At 46.6% G+C, this 17,297-nt stretch overlaps 1 protein-coding gene across 2 annotated transcripts in view; it reads left to right on the top strand.

The window, feature by feature from the left end:
* ITIH2 (inter-alpha-trypsin inhibitor heavy chain 2) overlaps positions 1-17,297 on the top strand; it is a 40,351-nt gene that overhangs the window by 19,648 nt on the left and 3,406 nt on the right. Inside the window, exons 12-20 of one of the 2 annotated variants that reach the window (XM_082238788.1) lie at positions 849-1,030; positions 2,255-2,440; positions 3,060-3,199; positions 4,525-4,697; positions 5,810-5,932; positions 11,862-11,984; positions 13,881-13,967; positions 16,127-16,240; positions 16,673-16,871. In XM_082238788.1, the coding sequence (XP_082094914.1) occupies positions 849-1,030; positions 2,255-2,440; positions 3,060-3,199; positions 4,525-4,697; positions 5,810-5,932; positions 11,862-11,984; positions 13,881-13,967; positions 16,127-16,240; positions 16,673-16,871 (1,327 nt within the window). The remainder of the gene's footprint in view (positions 1-848; positions 1,031-2,254; positions 2,441-3,059; positions 3,200-4,524; positions 4,698-5,809; positions 5,933-11,861; positions 11,985-13,880; positions 13,968-16,126; positions 16,241-16,672; positions 16,872-17,297) is intronic. The other variant, XM_082238789.1, reaches the window with a different exon arrangement.

Here is a 17,297-nt window from a genome sequence, read left to right as displayed (position 1 = left end):
GAATATTTGTTCTCATGATGCTATTGGGGCGGTCAAGCGTTTGGGGGCAGGGGGGAGATTGTCTCACTTTTATTGTGCTATATCCCCTCTGAAGAGAAATAATGTGGTAGCATTGGGGAGAGCATCACAGCACAAAGGGGTTTTTTGGGTTGGGTGGCCAATCCATCAGGGATTCTTTAGCTGTGATTGCAGGGGATCGGAATAGATCAGGGGTCGACAAGGTTTACCTCACCCGGGCCAGTTCACTCCAGCGGAGATCCCTCCATGGGCCGGACTGTGAGTGCCAGCGATTTCCAGTGACTGCGTCTGCACAGACACGTTTAGCGCAGCGCGCGGGGACTCACTGAGTGGGGGGCTCGGTTTGGGGGTGGCTCGTGGACCGATTAAATGACCCCCCCGTGGGCCGCTTGTGGCCCATGGGCCTTAGGTTGCCTACCCCTGGAATAGATGATCAATCAATCAATCAATCAATCAGTAGCTGAACTGGGTTCCACACAGTCATAAAAACGAAACAAAAAAGAGCCACGAAAACGCAAAGTAGATAGCAAAAACAGACAGCGTAACACTCAAAACAGAAGTGCGGCACTCAGATCGGAAGCGCAACACTCAAAATGGAGCACATTCAGCTTCCGAAAAAAGTTCACGAACCGGAACACTTACTTCCGGGTTTCCAGTGTTTGGGTTCCAAGTTGTTTGAGTACCAAGGCGTTTGAGAACCAAGGTACCATTTTACCAAGAAACAGCATCTTGATTTATTCTTTTCCTTCATTTTGGGACTCACATGCAACACTTTAATGGAACAGTCCTGGGTGAATGTGACCATTTCCTTCCTTTCCATTCCCCATCAGGAGAACTTAAGCTGCCTACAATTCAGAAGAACGTGAAGAAGAACATTCGGGACGATATCTCTTTGTTCTGCCTTGGTATCGGATTCGACGTGGATTATGATTTTCTGAAAAGGCTGGCTCATGAAAACAATGGCGTTGCCCAGAGGGTTTTTGGGAACCAGGAGACCTCATCTCAAATGAAGGTGAATTTCCACCCTCTCTCCCCATTATACAAAATTTCATGGAACACAAAGGAGGGTGAGAATGAAAGGAAAACATGACACATCCATCCTCTTTACAAAAATCATCATCATCATCTTATCATCTGGTTATCTGTTAAATTATCTGGATTTAATAGAACCAAAGACTTGCAAGGGTCGTTGGAAGACATCTAAACTAACTTCTTGCAGGTGCAAGAAGTTCAGGATCCCTGAATGGATGGCTATCCAGCCTCTGTTTAAAAATACACCTTGTGAAAGTGACCCCGTCAATTCCCAAGGCAATCTGTCCCACTGTTGAGCAGCTTATACAATTAGGACCTTTCTTCTAATAGAGGTGTTTTAGCTTGAGGGGCCAGATAACTGTGACAAGTTGGTGAGGCAAACCCGCCTCTCCATCACATGACATTCAGGTGTCTCACGACTGGCAGGTGGGTTGTCCCATCTATCTGTTGAAATCCCTTGCCTCTGGTTTTCAAACACCCAGCAGCCAGCCAGTTGGCTATGAAAACACTTAGGAATCATGGCACAAAGGACATTAGCAGCCCTAGGCTTATTGCTATGGGAAAGTGCTTCTTTCTCACGTTTGCTGAATAAGGGACAGGAGAGAGCAATAATAATAATAATAATAATAATAATAATAATAATAATAATAATAATAATTTATTATTTATACCCCACCCATCTGGCTGAGTTTCCCCAGCCACGCTGGGCAGCTCCCAATCAAGTGTTAAAAACAGTACGGCATTAAATATTAAAAACTTCCCTGAACAGGGCTGCCTTCAGATCTCTTTTAAAGATAGGATAGCTGCTTATTTCCACAGGCTGGGCACCACTAGCGAGAAAGTCCTCTGTCTGGTTCCCTGTAACCTCACTTCTTGCAATGAGGGAACCGCCAGAAGGCCCTCGGCGCTGGACCTCAGCGTCCGGGCAGAACGATGGGGGTGGAGACGCTCCTTCAGGTATACAGGACCGAGCAAGAAGCAAGGAGTTGCGCTTACCTGGTTTAGCTGGCCAGTCGAATGGTTGCACACTAAAAATAGGACACCTGGAGGAACCCCTACAAAAAATTGAAGTCACAGTTGTCCTTGTCTTGCAATTTGTAAGTCAATTTGGCCAGTTCTGCATAATTCCTCAATTTGGCTAGAGATGCAAGTTTCTCTTAAAAACCAAGCTGTCCTCACTTCTTTTCCTCCTTGGATTTTGCAGAAATTCTACAACCAAGTCTCCACGCCACTTCTCAAAAAGCTGGAGTTCAACTACCCGCACGGAATGGTGTCCGATGTCACCCACAACACTTTCCAGAACTATTTTGGAGGCTCAGAGATTGTGGTCGCAGGAAAAGTAGACACTGAAAACGTGCAACACTTGCAGAGTATGATCACAGCCACTGCCGTGAGTACAGGGTTTGCCCATTTATCTCAATCCCCAGTGCCGATGTTTATGCCACTGTGGGGAGCTTTCTCAGTAGGGGTGGGGATGAAATTTCAATCAGTTTTTTATTTACCGGGTGAACTTACCTAATTCACACTTCCTGAAACGATACGCAAACCAAATTGCAGCCATCTTTCAAAATTCACATCTGCAATGCAGTTCTCCAGCTGTTGCAACATGTACAGAAATGCATAGACTAGGCAAAACATATGTGAGATACGTATCCTAACAAAAATAACATGCAACAGATGCATTTTATTCGGGGGAAATTGCTTGCAAAAATAAGTAAATTAGCCAAAATTGCATATAAAAATGTGCATATATTAGGAGCAATTCTCCCTAAAATGCTGATGGATTTTATTGAGGACTTTTAAAATCAGGAATTCCCAAACCAATGTGGAAATGTGAAAAACTGAACTTTTGATTGGAAAATGGAGAAACTGGAAATGGACCGATTTTCCCATTCCTGTTTTTGAAGGATGGGTAAGAAACACTTTATTTGCATCAACATAGCACCTGAGGGGAAGTTTCTCTGTATCTCTTTCTTTGTATCTCTCTTATTTCTCTTCCCCATTTTTAGTCCAATGCACAGCTAGTCTTGGAGACTCTGGCCGATGTTGAGGGACTGGATGAGTTCCTGAGCAAAGATAATCACGCAGACCCAAAATTCACTGAAAAGCTGTGGGCCTACATTACCATCAACCAACTGATGGCGGAGAGGTGAGAAGGAAAGCACTCAGTGGATTTCTTAGAGCCTTCCCAGAAGAGAAAGAATTTCTGTAATTCTAGCTCTGAAATAATGCTAGCTGAGACCCAGTACTAGTGATTATGTGTATCTGATTATGGGTATCTTATGGGTATCTGAAGAAGTGTGCATCCACACGAAAGCTCATACCAAGAACTAACTTAGTTGGTCTTTAAGGTGCTACTGGAAGGAATTTTTTTATTTTGACTATGGCAGACCAACACGGCTACCTATCTGTAACTGTACAGTTAATACGCATTCTGTGGAGTGGGATTGTGACTGGCTCAGTTTACACACAAACTTGCTTAAGTCACCCTTTAAGAAGCAACATGTAAGCTGAAACGGATTGAGAAATCCCCCCCCCAAAAAAAAAGTTCACAAATGGATATGGATATGAAAGGGAGAGAAACAAAATTTGATAGATTCACTCATCCCTTGGTAGCGAAGAGGGTTCATAGAATCACAGAATCATAGAAGGGAAGGGACTTCGAGTCGAGGGTCATCTAGTCCAACTCCTGCAATGCAGGAATCTCTTTTATTTTATTTTAAATTCATTTTTATTAAATTTTCCACTTTAACAATCCAATCAAATCACATTAAATATTCCAAATTATACATATACATATCAAAGAATCCAAATATTCTGCCAAATTATAATTTTTTAAATAGGACTTCCCATGCTTCAAGTTCGGAGGGTTCTGATCATCTCATACTTCTACTGCTTTTCATAGTCACTTCCGATGGTTCCTTTAAATCTTCCTGTTGTTAACCTTCCTTCTTTCACAGCCTCTGAGTTGTTCCCACAAGCGAGTTGAAACAAGCAATGATGTGTTTCTGTGTGGATTTTATGTCTATGATCCCCCTCTATAAGTTCGCAGCATCTCCTCACACACTGGTGTTTCTGCCGAATCAATCCAAAGGTCTTTTCGCTGCTGGCAGCCGCCATCTTCACTCAGTTCCGATGAAATCAAGTCTAAGCGTCTGCTCATTAATTTTCCCAGACCGGTTGCAGCAGATTCCAGGGTGGGGGGGGGGCAGAAATCTCTTTTAAAGCATCCATGACAAATGGCCATCCCACTTCTCCTTAAAAGCCTCCAAGGAAGGAGAGTCTGCAAGCTTGTGAGGGAGACCGTTCCACAGTCAAACAGCTCTAACAGTTGGAAAGTTCTTTGTAATGTTGAATCGGAAATCTCCTTCCTTGCAACTTGGTTTGAGTCCTACCCTCCAGAGCAGGAGAAAAGAAGCTTGTTCTATCTTCCACGGGGCAGCCTTTAAGATAATTTGTTTTTGTACCACCTAGAAACCTGGCCACTACGGCTGCCCTGAAAAGGAACATCACAAAGAAGATCTTGCAGATGTCTTTGGACCATCACATTGTGACCCCATACACAGCGATGTTGATTGAGAGCCCAAGTGGAGACGAGCTGATGTTGGCCGACTCGCCCCAAGACCGCAAAAGAGGGTGCTGCCCAGGTTGGTTCCATGCTATTCCCAGTTGTCAGGGTACGACACAGCGCTACATAGGTCTGTAGGTAAAGGACGTGGGTAGTGCTGTGGTCTCAACCACTGAGCCTCTTGGGCTTGCCGATCGGAAGGTCGGCGGTTCGAATCTCTGCAATGGGGTAAGCTCCCCTTGCTCTGTCCCAGCTCCTGCCAACCTAGCAGTTTGAAAGCACGTCAAGTGCAAGTAGATAAATAGATGTGCTGGTCCCGTGGCTTGCCTGAGAGGCGAGGTCCAAGTCCGGTCCGTGGTCGAAGGTGCAACGTGGAGGTAGTCCGTAGTAGCTGAAGCTGGGTGCAGGGCAGGGAGTCGGGTGAAGTCAGGAACAGGCATGCAAGCAGGGGGCCAGGGCCGGTCAGAAGCTCTGGCAGAAAAGCAGGACAGGATTCAGGCAAGAACTAGCAACCAACAATGTTGCTCCAGCAACTTGGGACTGGGGCTGGCTGGCTTTTATCTGCCCCAATCCTCTGGTGACTTGCCTCTCCTGGCCTGGAGGCTAACACTCCTCCTGCAGGAACTTGGTTCCCTCTGCCTCTCTGCCCTGAGCCTCTGCAGCTCAGGAGAGGCTGGAGGGTTACCGAACCCAGAGGCAACCTCCGCTTCCCCTGACGGGGCTGAGAGTGGAGCACCTGCAGGCAACGGGTCCTCCCTCACCTCAGGAGCCAGAGCAGACTCGGCTGATGCCTGCACCTGAGGATCCAGCGCAGGTGAGGACCCTTCAGGCTCAAGCCCCAGCCCCGGCTCAGCTGGTTCTGGAGGCGGGGAATCCTGTACAGGCTGGGATTCCTCAGGTTCAGCCTCTAAGTCCGAAACCCAGGCCATCACACTAGGTATCGCTGAGACGGGAAAGTAAACAGCATTTCCATGCGCTCTGGTTTCCGTCACAGCGTCCCATTGCACCAGAAGCAGTTTAGTAATGCTGGCCACATGACCTGGAAAGCTGTCTGTGGACAAACGCCGGCTCCCTCGGCCTGAAAGCGAGATGAGCGCCACACCCCATAGTCGCCTTTGACTGGACTTAACCATCCAGGGGTCCTTTACCTTTTTGTAGGTCTGTTGTAATTTCATTCCCTTTTTCTTACAGGTGCTTTAGCTGTTGGCCACCCCAAGCCTGAGAATTCCATCCCAGCTTGGGCCAAGCCCACATCCGGGGCAAAAGATCCTTCATCTCTCCTCATGGGCCCAACGGCATCAGCCATACATGCCGGTAAGAGAAAATGGGTCTCTGCATTGTGCTCACTCGCTCCCCCTCCCCCCCCCTGCAGTGACCATATGGGGGAGGAGAGTGCAAAACCTAAAGACAGGGGAAGCCGCTGATATTAAGCCCATTGTGATTTAACCTGGAGAAGAGAAGGCCGAGAGGTGATCTGATAGCCATCTTAAAACATCTACAAGGCTGTCAAATGGAGAAAGCTTATTTTGCGCTGCTCCAAGGGGTAATATGTGAACCAATGGATTCAAAATCCTAGAAAGGAGATTCCAACCAAACCTTAGAAAGGACTTTCTGATGATAAGAGCTGTTCAACCATAGAACGGTCTCCCTTGGGAGCTTATGGACTCTCCTTTCTTGGAGGTTTTTAAGCAGAGGTTGGGTGGCCATCTGTCATGGATGCTTGAGTTGAGATTGCTGCATTGCAGAGGGTTGGACTATCAGGGGTCAGCAAACTTTTTCAGCAGGGGGCTGTTCCACCATCCCTCAGACCTTGTGGGGGGCTGGACTATATTTTTTTGGGGGAAATGAGTGAATTCCTATGCCCCACAAATAACCCAGAGATGCATTTTAAATAAAAGGACACATTCTACTCATGTAAAAACATGCTGATTCCCGGACCGTCCGCGGGCCGGATTGAGAAGGCAATTGGGCTGGATCTGTCCCCCGGGCCTTAGTTTGCCTACCCATGGACTAGATCATTATCAGTCCCGTAAGCCACACATTCCATGTCTAGTTCTGGGCCCCAGAATTTAAGAAGGATGCTGACAAGCTGGAAGGTGTGCAGAGGAGGGTGACCAAGGTGATCAAGGGCAGGGGGAAGGGAAGACAAACACCTTAGGCAGCCAGGATCCACAGGGGCAGCAGACAGTGGCGTAGCGTGGGTTGTCAGCACCCAGGGCAAGGCAAGTAATTTGCGCCCCCTAACCCGTGGATTTGCGCCCCCTAACCCTAACCCCCAGATGTTGCGCCCGGTGCACCCCCCACGCTACGCCACTGGCAGCAGATCTCAATGTAGATCTTTATTCCACCCTCTCTTCCCTGGGGTGGGAGAACAGAGACCAGAGGGAGCGCCATTTTGTTTTGTTTTTCGCCTCAGGTGCCAAAATGTCTTGGGCCGGCCCTGCCCAAAGATTTCCTCGCTGTTCTTTGATTTCCTGTTGGCGGAACAAATGCAACAAAGGCTTGATCTTTGAGGGGGCGCTAAATGTTGGCTTTGGCTGCTCTCCCACAAATAGTGGCAAACAGTTTCAAAATACTCCTGTTAGGTATTATTCAGAACAGCACGTCTATCTTCTGGTACAGTGGTACCTCGGGTTAAGAACTTAATTCGTTCCAGAGGTCCGTTCTTAACCTGAAACTGTTCTTAACCTGAGGTGCCACTTTAGCTAATGGGGCCTCCCGCTGCCACCGTGCAATTTCTGTTCTCATCCTGAAGCAAAGTTCTTAACTTGAGGTACTATTTCTGGGTTAGCAGAGTCTGTAACCTGAAGCGCCTGTAACCCAAGGTACCACTGTATTGGGGGGGAAAGAGGATTTGAGCAAGCCACATCTATACTGCCCTATGCTCAGGAATGAACCCAAACAATTAAAGCCCTGTGTTTCAAACGGTATCAGTAATATCCAAGGCAACACGATGACTAAGTACAACAATGCGATGTCAATATAAACTCTATATAATCTATACAATAGATAATCATCAAGAGTGCATATTTTGTGACTTTCAGAGATTTATAAGATTTCTGTTTATTTGGTTTTGCAGAGAGTGCATATTTCATACTGTTTAATGTTCTGTATAGCTTATATAAAGAGTTTATATTGACATCGCATTGTTGTACTTGGTCATTGTGTTGCCTTGGATATTATGGGAATGAACCCAGGCAGAATCTGGCATTCACCGGCTGTTCTTCACCAGATATTCATTTCTTGTGGCAATCTGGTTTAAATCCTTTGCTGGATCCTGGGGGTTTTTTGCAGGGGAAAAGGAAGCGAGAAGCTAAACTGGTCTGATCCCAGTGGCCCTGCTGGCTGAGCTTTGCAAGGTGTTGTCTCAGCAAGGAGGCAGGGGCCATCTGAGAAATGTAGGAGCCAAGGGAGCTGCCAAAAGAAGTCTGATCATTGGCCCATTTGGTTCAGTGTTGTCTACACTGACCAGCAGTAACTCTCTCCAGAGTTTCAGACGGGCTTTAAAGGACCATCACCTGACTTCTGTTAAGGGTTTTGAACAGTGCAGAATCGGCACCATTACTGATCCGACAAAGTCATACGTAAGAAATTGATTCTTTTAGTGTGGCGGTGCCTGCACTTTGGAACTCACTGCCTATTGATATCTGGCAGGTGTACTCTTTTTGGCGCATTTCTGTTTTAGACAAGCCTACCTGGGCATCTGGGACGCAGGTGGCGCTGTGGGTTAAACCACAGAGCCTAGGACTTGCCGATCAGAAGGTCGGCGGTTCGAATCCCCGTGATGGGGTGAGCTCTGTTGCTCCTGCCAACCTAGCAGTTCAAAAGCACATCAAAGTGCAAGTAGATAAATAGGTACCACTTTGGCGGGAAGGTAAACGGCGTTTCTATGCGCTGCTCTGGTTCGCCAGAAGTGGCTTAGTCATGCTGGCCACATGACCCGGAAGCTGTACGCCGGCTCCCTCGGCCAGTAAAGCGAGATGAGTGCCGCAACCCCAGAGTCGGTCACTACTGGACCTAATGGTCAGGGGTCCCTTTACTTTTACTTTTACCCGGGCATCTAGAATGCTGGTGTGTTCTTTAGTTTATTGCTGCTTTTCATTTTTTGAATGTTCTGCCTGTTTTCACTCATAATTTTATTGATTTGTCCTTTTTGTAAACTGCTTTGAGGTTGTTGTTTGCAATCAAGCAGTGCATATATTTCATGAAATTAAAAATAAATAAACAACGGAACCTGCTGAGCTTTGCCCACAATGGGGCACCCAGTTTTGTCCGAGTACTGCTGCTTGGCAGGGGGTTGGACTCGATGGCCCTTGTGGTCTCTTCCAACTCTATGATTCTATGATTCTATGAAAACAAAGGTGGGGAAAGCCTGACTAATTATATGCAAAATGGTACAGATACAAAAGTATATTATATGTATTGAAGAATCAAGTCCCATGTAGCCCTGCAGTCCTGCAACATAATTTCACAAGTATTAGCACATATGCGTTTTATATGTGTATATGCCTTGTTGTTATGCATCTTTCAAAGTGCTGGTTTCTTTCAGGATACCTGGAGTGTATAATATTATATGTATCATGCAATATACCAGAATTGTTTGTGTTTCTATCAGAGGTGATTTAAGAAATACACGCATGAAAAACCTTGTTTCTCATCAGGCTCTTGAGTTGTGATGGGAATTAGGGGGGGGGGATTGACAACTTAAGTACATTGCCCTATATTGTTTTAGAAGGCCTTTATAATAGGGTTTTATTTATCTTGTAAAATGTGTACATCCATGAGCATAGCTAGGGCGGCAGGGGGGCAGTTGCCCCCCTAAATCAAGTAAATACCGTATTTACTCAAATGTACTGCGCACCTTTTTTCGGCCAAATTACATCGCAAAAATTAGCATGCACATTAGATTTGATGGTGCATTAAATTCGATTGCAAGCTTGAAAAACACCGCTAACATAGCAAATACTTTCTGGGTTTCAAGGTTTTGAAAACTGAGGTGCGCGTTAGATTCGATGGCGCCAGTGGCGTAGCGTGGGTTGTCAGCACCCGGGGCAAGGCAAGTAATTTGCACCCCCTAACCCGTGGATTTGCACCCCCTAACCCTAACCCCCAGATGTTGCGCCCGGTGCGGCCGGGGCCCCCCTGTACCCCCCCACGCTACGCCACTGGATGGCGCATTAGATTTACGTAAATACGGTAAATAAAAATACTTAAACTAACTGACCAATCACTTGGCAGATAGCTGAGTTCTCCCCCCCCCCCCTTCCAACATAAATTCTGGCTACGCCCATGTGCATACTGGTCAATTGCAAGAAAGAAGAAAGAAAGAAAAAGAAAGGTTTATGATGCACGACTCTTCCTCTTCTTGCTGTCCCGGGTGGGGCCATCTCTCCCTGGGGTGCAAGGGGTGCGGGGCACCTGGGCGCCAAATTCCGGGGGCGCCAGGTGCCTGCCGCTGAATCTACCTAAGCTCTTAATTATCTCCCTCTGGGATGTCCAACCGGTTGACCACGATTGCTGGGTCATTTCCGTTCTCTTTTGCGGAAGAGCTGCAGAATCAACGTATCTGGCGCCCCCCTCTTACATCAAAATTTGGGGGCACTGGGCGGGTCTTTGTACCCCGGCAGTGCATATGCTAAAGACAGCCCTGGTCCGAACACACCCTTATGGTGGAGAGAAGGATTCTCTTGCTAGGTGACGCTATGGTCGTGCACCTTTAAAGCCCTTTGTGGCTTAGGGCCCTCGTATCTATGGGACCGCTTCCCCTGCTCTGCCCCGCTGAGGACCTTAAGGTCCATGAATAACCATAGTTTAGAGGTCCCGGGCCCTAAGGAAGTCAGACTTTCCTCCACCAGGGCCAGGGCCTTCTCAGTGATGGCTCCGACCTGGTGGAATGCTCCGTCCCATGAGACTAGGGTCCTTCAGGATTTAACTTCCTTCCGTCGGGCCTGTAAGACAGAGCTATTCCGCCTGGCCTTTCATTTGAATTCAGCCTGATCTTTTATTTTCCTTCTCTTCCCTCCCCTTTTATGAAGATCACCCGCTCTGAGACCCCACAGCTAATTCTCCCCTGGCCTCCTCGCTGGCCCAAGTAGGACCAATTCAGCCAGCTAGCCCTGGGGATTATCTAACTGATTTTTGATTTTTATTGTTATTCATGTTTTTATACTGTATTTTATGCTGCTTTTATAATTGTTTTAAAGTGTTTTAAATTTGTTGTTAGCCGCCCTGAGCCCGGCTTTTGAACCGGAAAGGGCAGGGTATAATTATTATTATTATTATTATTATTATTATTATTATTATTATTATTATTATCATCATCATCATCATCATCATCATCATCATCAAGGCAGTGATGGCTGGTGCCCTTTGAGGTTAGTTGGGCCGAAGGCAGGGACACCAACAGCAGCTGGAGCCAGAGGCACTGTCTTAATTCTAGTCCCGTCCCCCCTTCTGCCCTGCTGAGTTCCACAGGAGCCACACTGAGACTAAATGGGAGGAAGCCAATAAGCAGAGCAAACCCTCCATAGTGGTTGTGAGTGAACCGAGGGAGGGTTGGTGAAGCAGCGCCCCATTGACCCAAATGGACCAGCCTCTACTGCTTCAAAGTTTGCACTGCTAACTCCTTTTTTTAAAAAAAAAAATAAAAATGGCTGCGTTGGGCACATTTGTGGTAACGATGCAAATAGTATTTTAATATTCTTTTGGAAGCCGCCCAGAGTGGCTGGGGAAACCCAGCCAGATGGGCGGGGTATAAATAATAAATTATTATTATTATATAATGTTAAAATGAGAGCTGCACCGTTAAGTTAGTTTATTTATTTATTTATTTATTTATTTATTTATTTATTTATACCCCACCCCCACTCTGGGCGGCTTCCAACAAAAAATTAAAATACAGTGGTCTGTTAAACATTAAAAACTTCCCAAAACAGGGCTGCCTTCAGATGACTTCTAAAAGTCTGGTAGTAGTTGTTCTCTTTGACATCTGGTGGGAGGGCGTTCCACAGGGCAGGTGCCACTACCGAAAAGGCCCTCTGCCTGATTCCCTGTAACTTGGCTTCTCGCAGCGAGGGAACCGCCAGAAGGCCCTCGGCGCTGGACCTCAGTGTCAGGGCAGAATGATGGGGGTGGAGACGCTCCTTCAGGTATACTGGACCGAGGCTGTTAAAGTGAAACCCAAACGCTCTGTGGACAATGCGCTAATTGCACATGACAGTTATCTTCTGGTTTATCTGAACAGGATCCTTAGTTATTGGCCCAGCACCGACTGACAATTCCATCCCATCTTGGGCGAAACCTACGGTGAAACCTCAGGGTCCGTTAGCGGCTGTCATGGGTCCAACTATTTCTGCCATACATGCAGGTAATAGATGTTGGACTCTTTCCCTCCCCCCTTTTTTATCGCCATCTGGGTTTCCTCGCTTCAAGGTGGCCGTGTGTCCTCCTTTATGAAGGGAAGTCCTCTGCCTGAAGGGTTGTCGGCCCAAATCTAGATACAGAACCAGAGAGAGCAACAGGAGCATTAAAACTTACTTCTCTACTGCCGTCTGAGCGTGTGCTAATTTAGAAATACAGTGGTGCCCCGCAAGACGAACGCCTCAGAAGACGAAAAGCTCGCTAGACGAAGGAGTTTTTCATTTTCTTAGCCGCTTCGCAAGACGCATTTCCCTATGGGCTTGCTTCGGACCTCTTTTGAAGCAAGGGGCGGCGGGGAAAAGATCGCTTCTCCCCGTTGCCAGCCCCGCAATCTCCGGGGACAGGGGGGAAGGCGCGCGCGCGCCTTCCCCTCTCTCCCCGGACCCCTTTTGAACCAAGGGGCAGCAACAGGGAGAAGCGATCTTCTCTCCGCCGCCCCTTGCTTTAAACAGGTCCGGGGACAGAGGGGAAGGCACGCAGCGCTTCCCCTCTGTCCCCGGAGGGTCTCCATAGGAACGCATTGATTGATTTTCAATGCATTCCTATGGGAAACCATGCTTCGCAAGACGAAAAACTCGCAAGAAGAAAAAACTTGCGGAACGAATTAATTTCGTCTTGCGAGGCACCACTGTAGTTACTGTGATTTAAGGGACACGGGTGGTGCTGTAGGTTAAACCACAGAGCCTAGGACTTGCTTATGTGGAAATGTTAGGACATTTGGGGCTTCCTAATTTGAAGATAAGGGATGCGGGTGGGGCAGTGGGTTAAACCACAGAGCCTAGGACTTGCCGATCAGAAGGTCGGCAGTTCGAATCCCCACAACAGGGTGAGCTCCCGTTGCTCGGTCCCTACTCCTGCCAACCTAGCAGTTCGAAAGCACGTCAAGTGCAAGTAGATAAATAGGTACCGCTCCGGCAGGAAGGTAAACGGCGTTTCCGTGTGCTGCTCTGGTTCGCCAGAAGCGGCTTAGTCATGCTGGCCACATGACCTGGAAGCTGTACGCTGGCTCCCTTGGCCAATAAAGCGAGATGAGCGCCACAGCCCCAGAGTCGGTTACGACTGGACCTAATAGTCTGGGGTCCCTTTACCTTTACTGTGATTTAGATGCATCTTGTCATAATGGAGGAAACTGTGATGAGGGGCCTTGTCTAGCTGCTAAGACTGCAGCTATGTCTGGGTTTTCCAACACATTTTGCTGCCCAGTTCCCATGCGTCCAGGAAAACCCATTGATTGACCACTGACACTTAAAGTATTATGATGCATTCTGTTCCAGTGATATAAACATGGGCCATTTTTTAATGAGCATGGGGCCATTTAAAAAAAAAAAGACACTTCAAGAATTAATTGCATTTGGGTGTTGTTGTTGTTTTTTTTAAAAAAAAAACAGCAGCAGCCATAACTAAGAAATATGCAAGAATTATGCCTGCATTGACATAAGAACATCCCGCTTTATATTGTGGAATAAGGAAATTTTTATACTGGCAACATAAAACCAGGGTTTGTCGTTGTTGCATAGACTACTGATATCTTTGAGATAGGACATTTTATTTATTTCTTACCCTGATATATCCCCCATAAAGCATTAGCTTTTGGGATAAATAAAGAAAACAATGCCCGGCCATGAATGAAGATGGCAATTAGTGTGTTACTAACGATGTGGTTGGTTCTAAGTCATCGTTCTATGGCCAACGCCTCCAGTATTGCCAAGGACACCTCTGCTGCGAGGAGTACGTAACTGAAACGCAGCTGCGGTTTCCATTCTGACAATATTTCCTTCTTCCAAAAAGAGATTGCTGCTGACCAGAAGGATAATTATATTTCCCCGATCTTCTCCCACAACAGGACCTTTACTTTTAGGCCAGTCCAAGCCTGGTCATTCCAACACATCCTTGGGCACAAAGAACCTACCTCAAAGCGGGATACATGCAGGTAGAAGATACTGTGCTGGATTTCCATCCCACTGTCTCTGAACTCAGCTGGGAGGAGGGCAGAGGCAAAACTAGAAATAGTTGCCTCTCTGGCGCCACCTACTGTCAGTCTTCCTGCGTTCTACCCTTGGCTCTGGCGCCATCTACTGTTGATCTTCCTGCATTCTGCCACCACTGTACGGGGGTGAATGTGAACATGGGAGCGAAAGAGTTTTTAGGGGGCTACATTTGAGTAGGGGAAAGAGTGTCCCTTGGTTTCAGCCTGGGGTGTACATGTTCTCTTTTTATTCCATATCCCCAGCTAAACCAGGGGGCTTCCCACTGACATACGTAAATAGAAATGATGCGAGGAAATTGGATCTTTCCATGTGTTGCAATAAATCTGTGCTTTCTTTAATAAATCTATGGGGGGAGAGTGTGGAGTAATAATAATAATAATAATAATAATAATAATAATAATAATAATAATAATTTATTTATACCCCACCCTTCCGAGTTCAGAAAACTGGGCTCAGGGTGGCTAACAACAAATTTAAAACACTTAATTGATGCAACAAAAAGCAGCATAAAATACAGTATAAAATGTGAATAACAATATATTGTTGTGGGGTTTAAGCTAGTCCAGCGAAGTTGGATGTGCTTTGTCTGCCCATTGTCTAATCCAGCACTGATGGGTACACAGAGAGGAAATATTTAACTCTCTTCCTTTGCCAATGAAGCTCTCCCCCACAGCTGCTACCCTCCGCAGAAAACTTCGGGTGGGGGGAGGTTTCAGAAGCATGGAAAGGGTTAACTCCTTGCATGCCACAATCCCAATTCTTTTTTGCACCTGTGGCTGCTATAGCTAAAGAACACCGGACACATTAAATGATTCCATGCAATTAACATTGTGCGCTTTTCTGTTTGGTCCTAAAATCCAGAGAACAATTTAACGGATGCTCAGGATGGGGTTTGTTGGTCGCACGTTGCAGAGGAGTCACATATTCTAGCAATTCGAAAGAAGGAAGTTTGTTGCCACTTCCAAATAGTTTTGTTTTTGGAGGCACCACAGTGGTGCATAGACAAGTCAATTGGCTCAAAACTGGGTGTTATTTGTAAAGCGCTGGAGCGAAAAGCTCCAAGATCAAGTTGGTGGTATTGCAAAGTTTGTTTTCTCTTAGAGCTCCCTTTGGGGTGGGGTGGGGGGGTTGTTTTCAATTACAGTGGTACCTCGGGTTAAGTACTTAATTCATTCTGCAGGTCCGTTCTTAACCTGAAACTGTTCTTAACCTGAAGCACCACTTTAGCTAATGGGGCCTCCTGCTGCCACTGCGCCACAGGAGCACGATTTCTGTTCTCATCCTGAAGCAAAGTTCTTAACCTGAAGCACTATTTCTGGGTTAGCGGAGTCTGTAACCTGAAGCGTATGTAACCTGAAGCATATGTAACCCGAGGTACCACTGCAATGCAGAGTTTGGAAATAGCAAAAACCCATTTGCAGGTGCAATGTGTGTCACACAGGGCATGATTTAAGAGTGGCATTGCGGGGTGTAATTCATGATTGCTCTGTGTATTCTCTTTTGCAGTTCAGTTTTGAGATCAGCCTGTCTGATTCTCACTTATGTCTTTGCCCTTTAGCCATTGCTTTGGGCAGTGATTCCCAAACTGGGGGGTACTGCCCCCCAAGGGTCAACACAGTTACAGAGGTGGGGGTTGGGTGGGACTAATAGACTTTACGAAGGTGGCATCACTGAATCAAGTTCATCATTTTCGTTGACTTAACTAAACTAAATAGTTTTAACTGGATTTTGAATGAATGGCCAATTGATTGTTACTGTTTGGGCTTTGTTGTCTTATTACTGTGGCTTCTGCTATTCTAGATAAGGCTTTTTACAGGGTAGGGGGCGCTGTGGATGAGTTCATGAAACCAAGGTTTAGGTGGCCAAAAAAAGGTTTGAGAACCATTGGATTAAGAACTTCTTTGCAGAAGATTGACAGCTTTAGGAAGGACCTCAATGCAAATTGTGAGCTGCCCAGAGTGGCAGGGGTACAAATAAATTTATTATTATTATTATTATTAATTACATTCTATTGCATAAGCAATTGAAGATTTTTTTACTTAGCAAATACTTTTGGTACTCACCCATGCATCGATCATACACCATTTGTTTCTGTCTGTAGTCGACAACGATCCCCACTTCATCATCAACCTGCCGAGGCAGCATAAGAACATCTGCTTCAATATAGATTCCGAACCTGGAGTGATCCTGAACTTAATTTCAGATGCCAAGTCTGGTAAGGGAGAAAAAAGTGCCATTCTGCAGCTATTTTGTGCATTTGGAAACAGTCATAGAAACATGGGAGTTCAGAAACGTTCAGGGGGATGAAATTGTAAGAGCCAGTGTGGTGTAGTGGTTAAGAGCGGTGGACTTGTAATCTGGTGAACCGGGTTCGCTTCCCCGCTCCTCCACATGCAGCTGCTGGGTGACCTTGGGCCAGTCACACTTCTCTGAAGTCTCTCAGCCTCACTCACCTTACAGAGTGTTTGTTGGGGGGGAGGAAGGGAAAGGAGATTGTGAGCCGCTTTGAGACTCCTTAAGGGGAGTGATAAAGCGGGATATCAAATCCAAACTCTTCTTCAAACTCTTCTAAGAGACCAAAAAAAGGCCAGCCTGGATTGCAGTACATCTGCAGAAACGCCAACACTGCTTTCTTTCTCTTTTGTAGGGATTGCTGTCAATGGGCAGCTAGTTGGGGCCAAAAAGCCATTGAACAACAAGCTACATACCTACTTTGGCAAAATCGGGTTCAATTTCGAAAAGAAAGGCTTGAAGATTGAAGTCAGCACTGAGGGCATCAGCTTGAAGGATGGCTCCTCCACCACATCCCTCTCCTGGTCCAATTTAGGAAGCCTCATTCGAAGGAGGTAATAGGGAAATCGGATGAGCATCAGGGCTTCCCTAGACTTGTTGATCTCCCTAGGTGGGGGAGAGTTATTTTAGGTTGTGTGCCCCAACAGTGATCTGCAGGTTGCCTGTGTGTGTTCCTGAAATTTTATTGGAGTATTTGCATTCCAACCCACACCCACCTGCCCTCCACCTGGTGGTGTCATAAACGGCCTCAGGTGTGGGGCAGGGAAAGAGACTTGCATGGCACTATGCGAGCCCCCCAAATCAGCAATGCCACAATACAGATCTGCATTGGCTCCCAGTACGTTTCCGAGCACAATTCAAAGTGTTGGTGCTAACCTTTAAAGCCCTAAAAGGCCTCTGTTCTGTATACCTGAAGGAGCATCTCCACCCCATCGTTCTGCCCGGACACTGAGGTCCAGCGCCGAGGGCTGGAGGTTCCC

The sequence above is a fragment of the Podarcis vaucheri genome (genome assembly GCF_965113315.1).
Source record: "Podarcis vaucheri genome assembly, chromosome: 10".
NCBI lineage: Eukaryota > Metazoa > Chordata > Lepidosauria > Squamata > Lacertidae > Podarcis > Podarcis vaucheri.
This window is presented reverse-complemented; position numbering and strand designations above follow the sequence as displayed.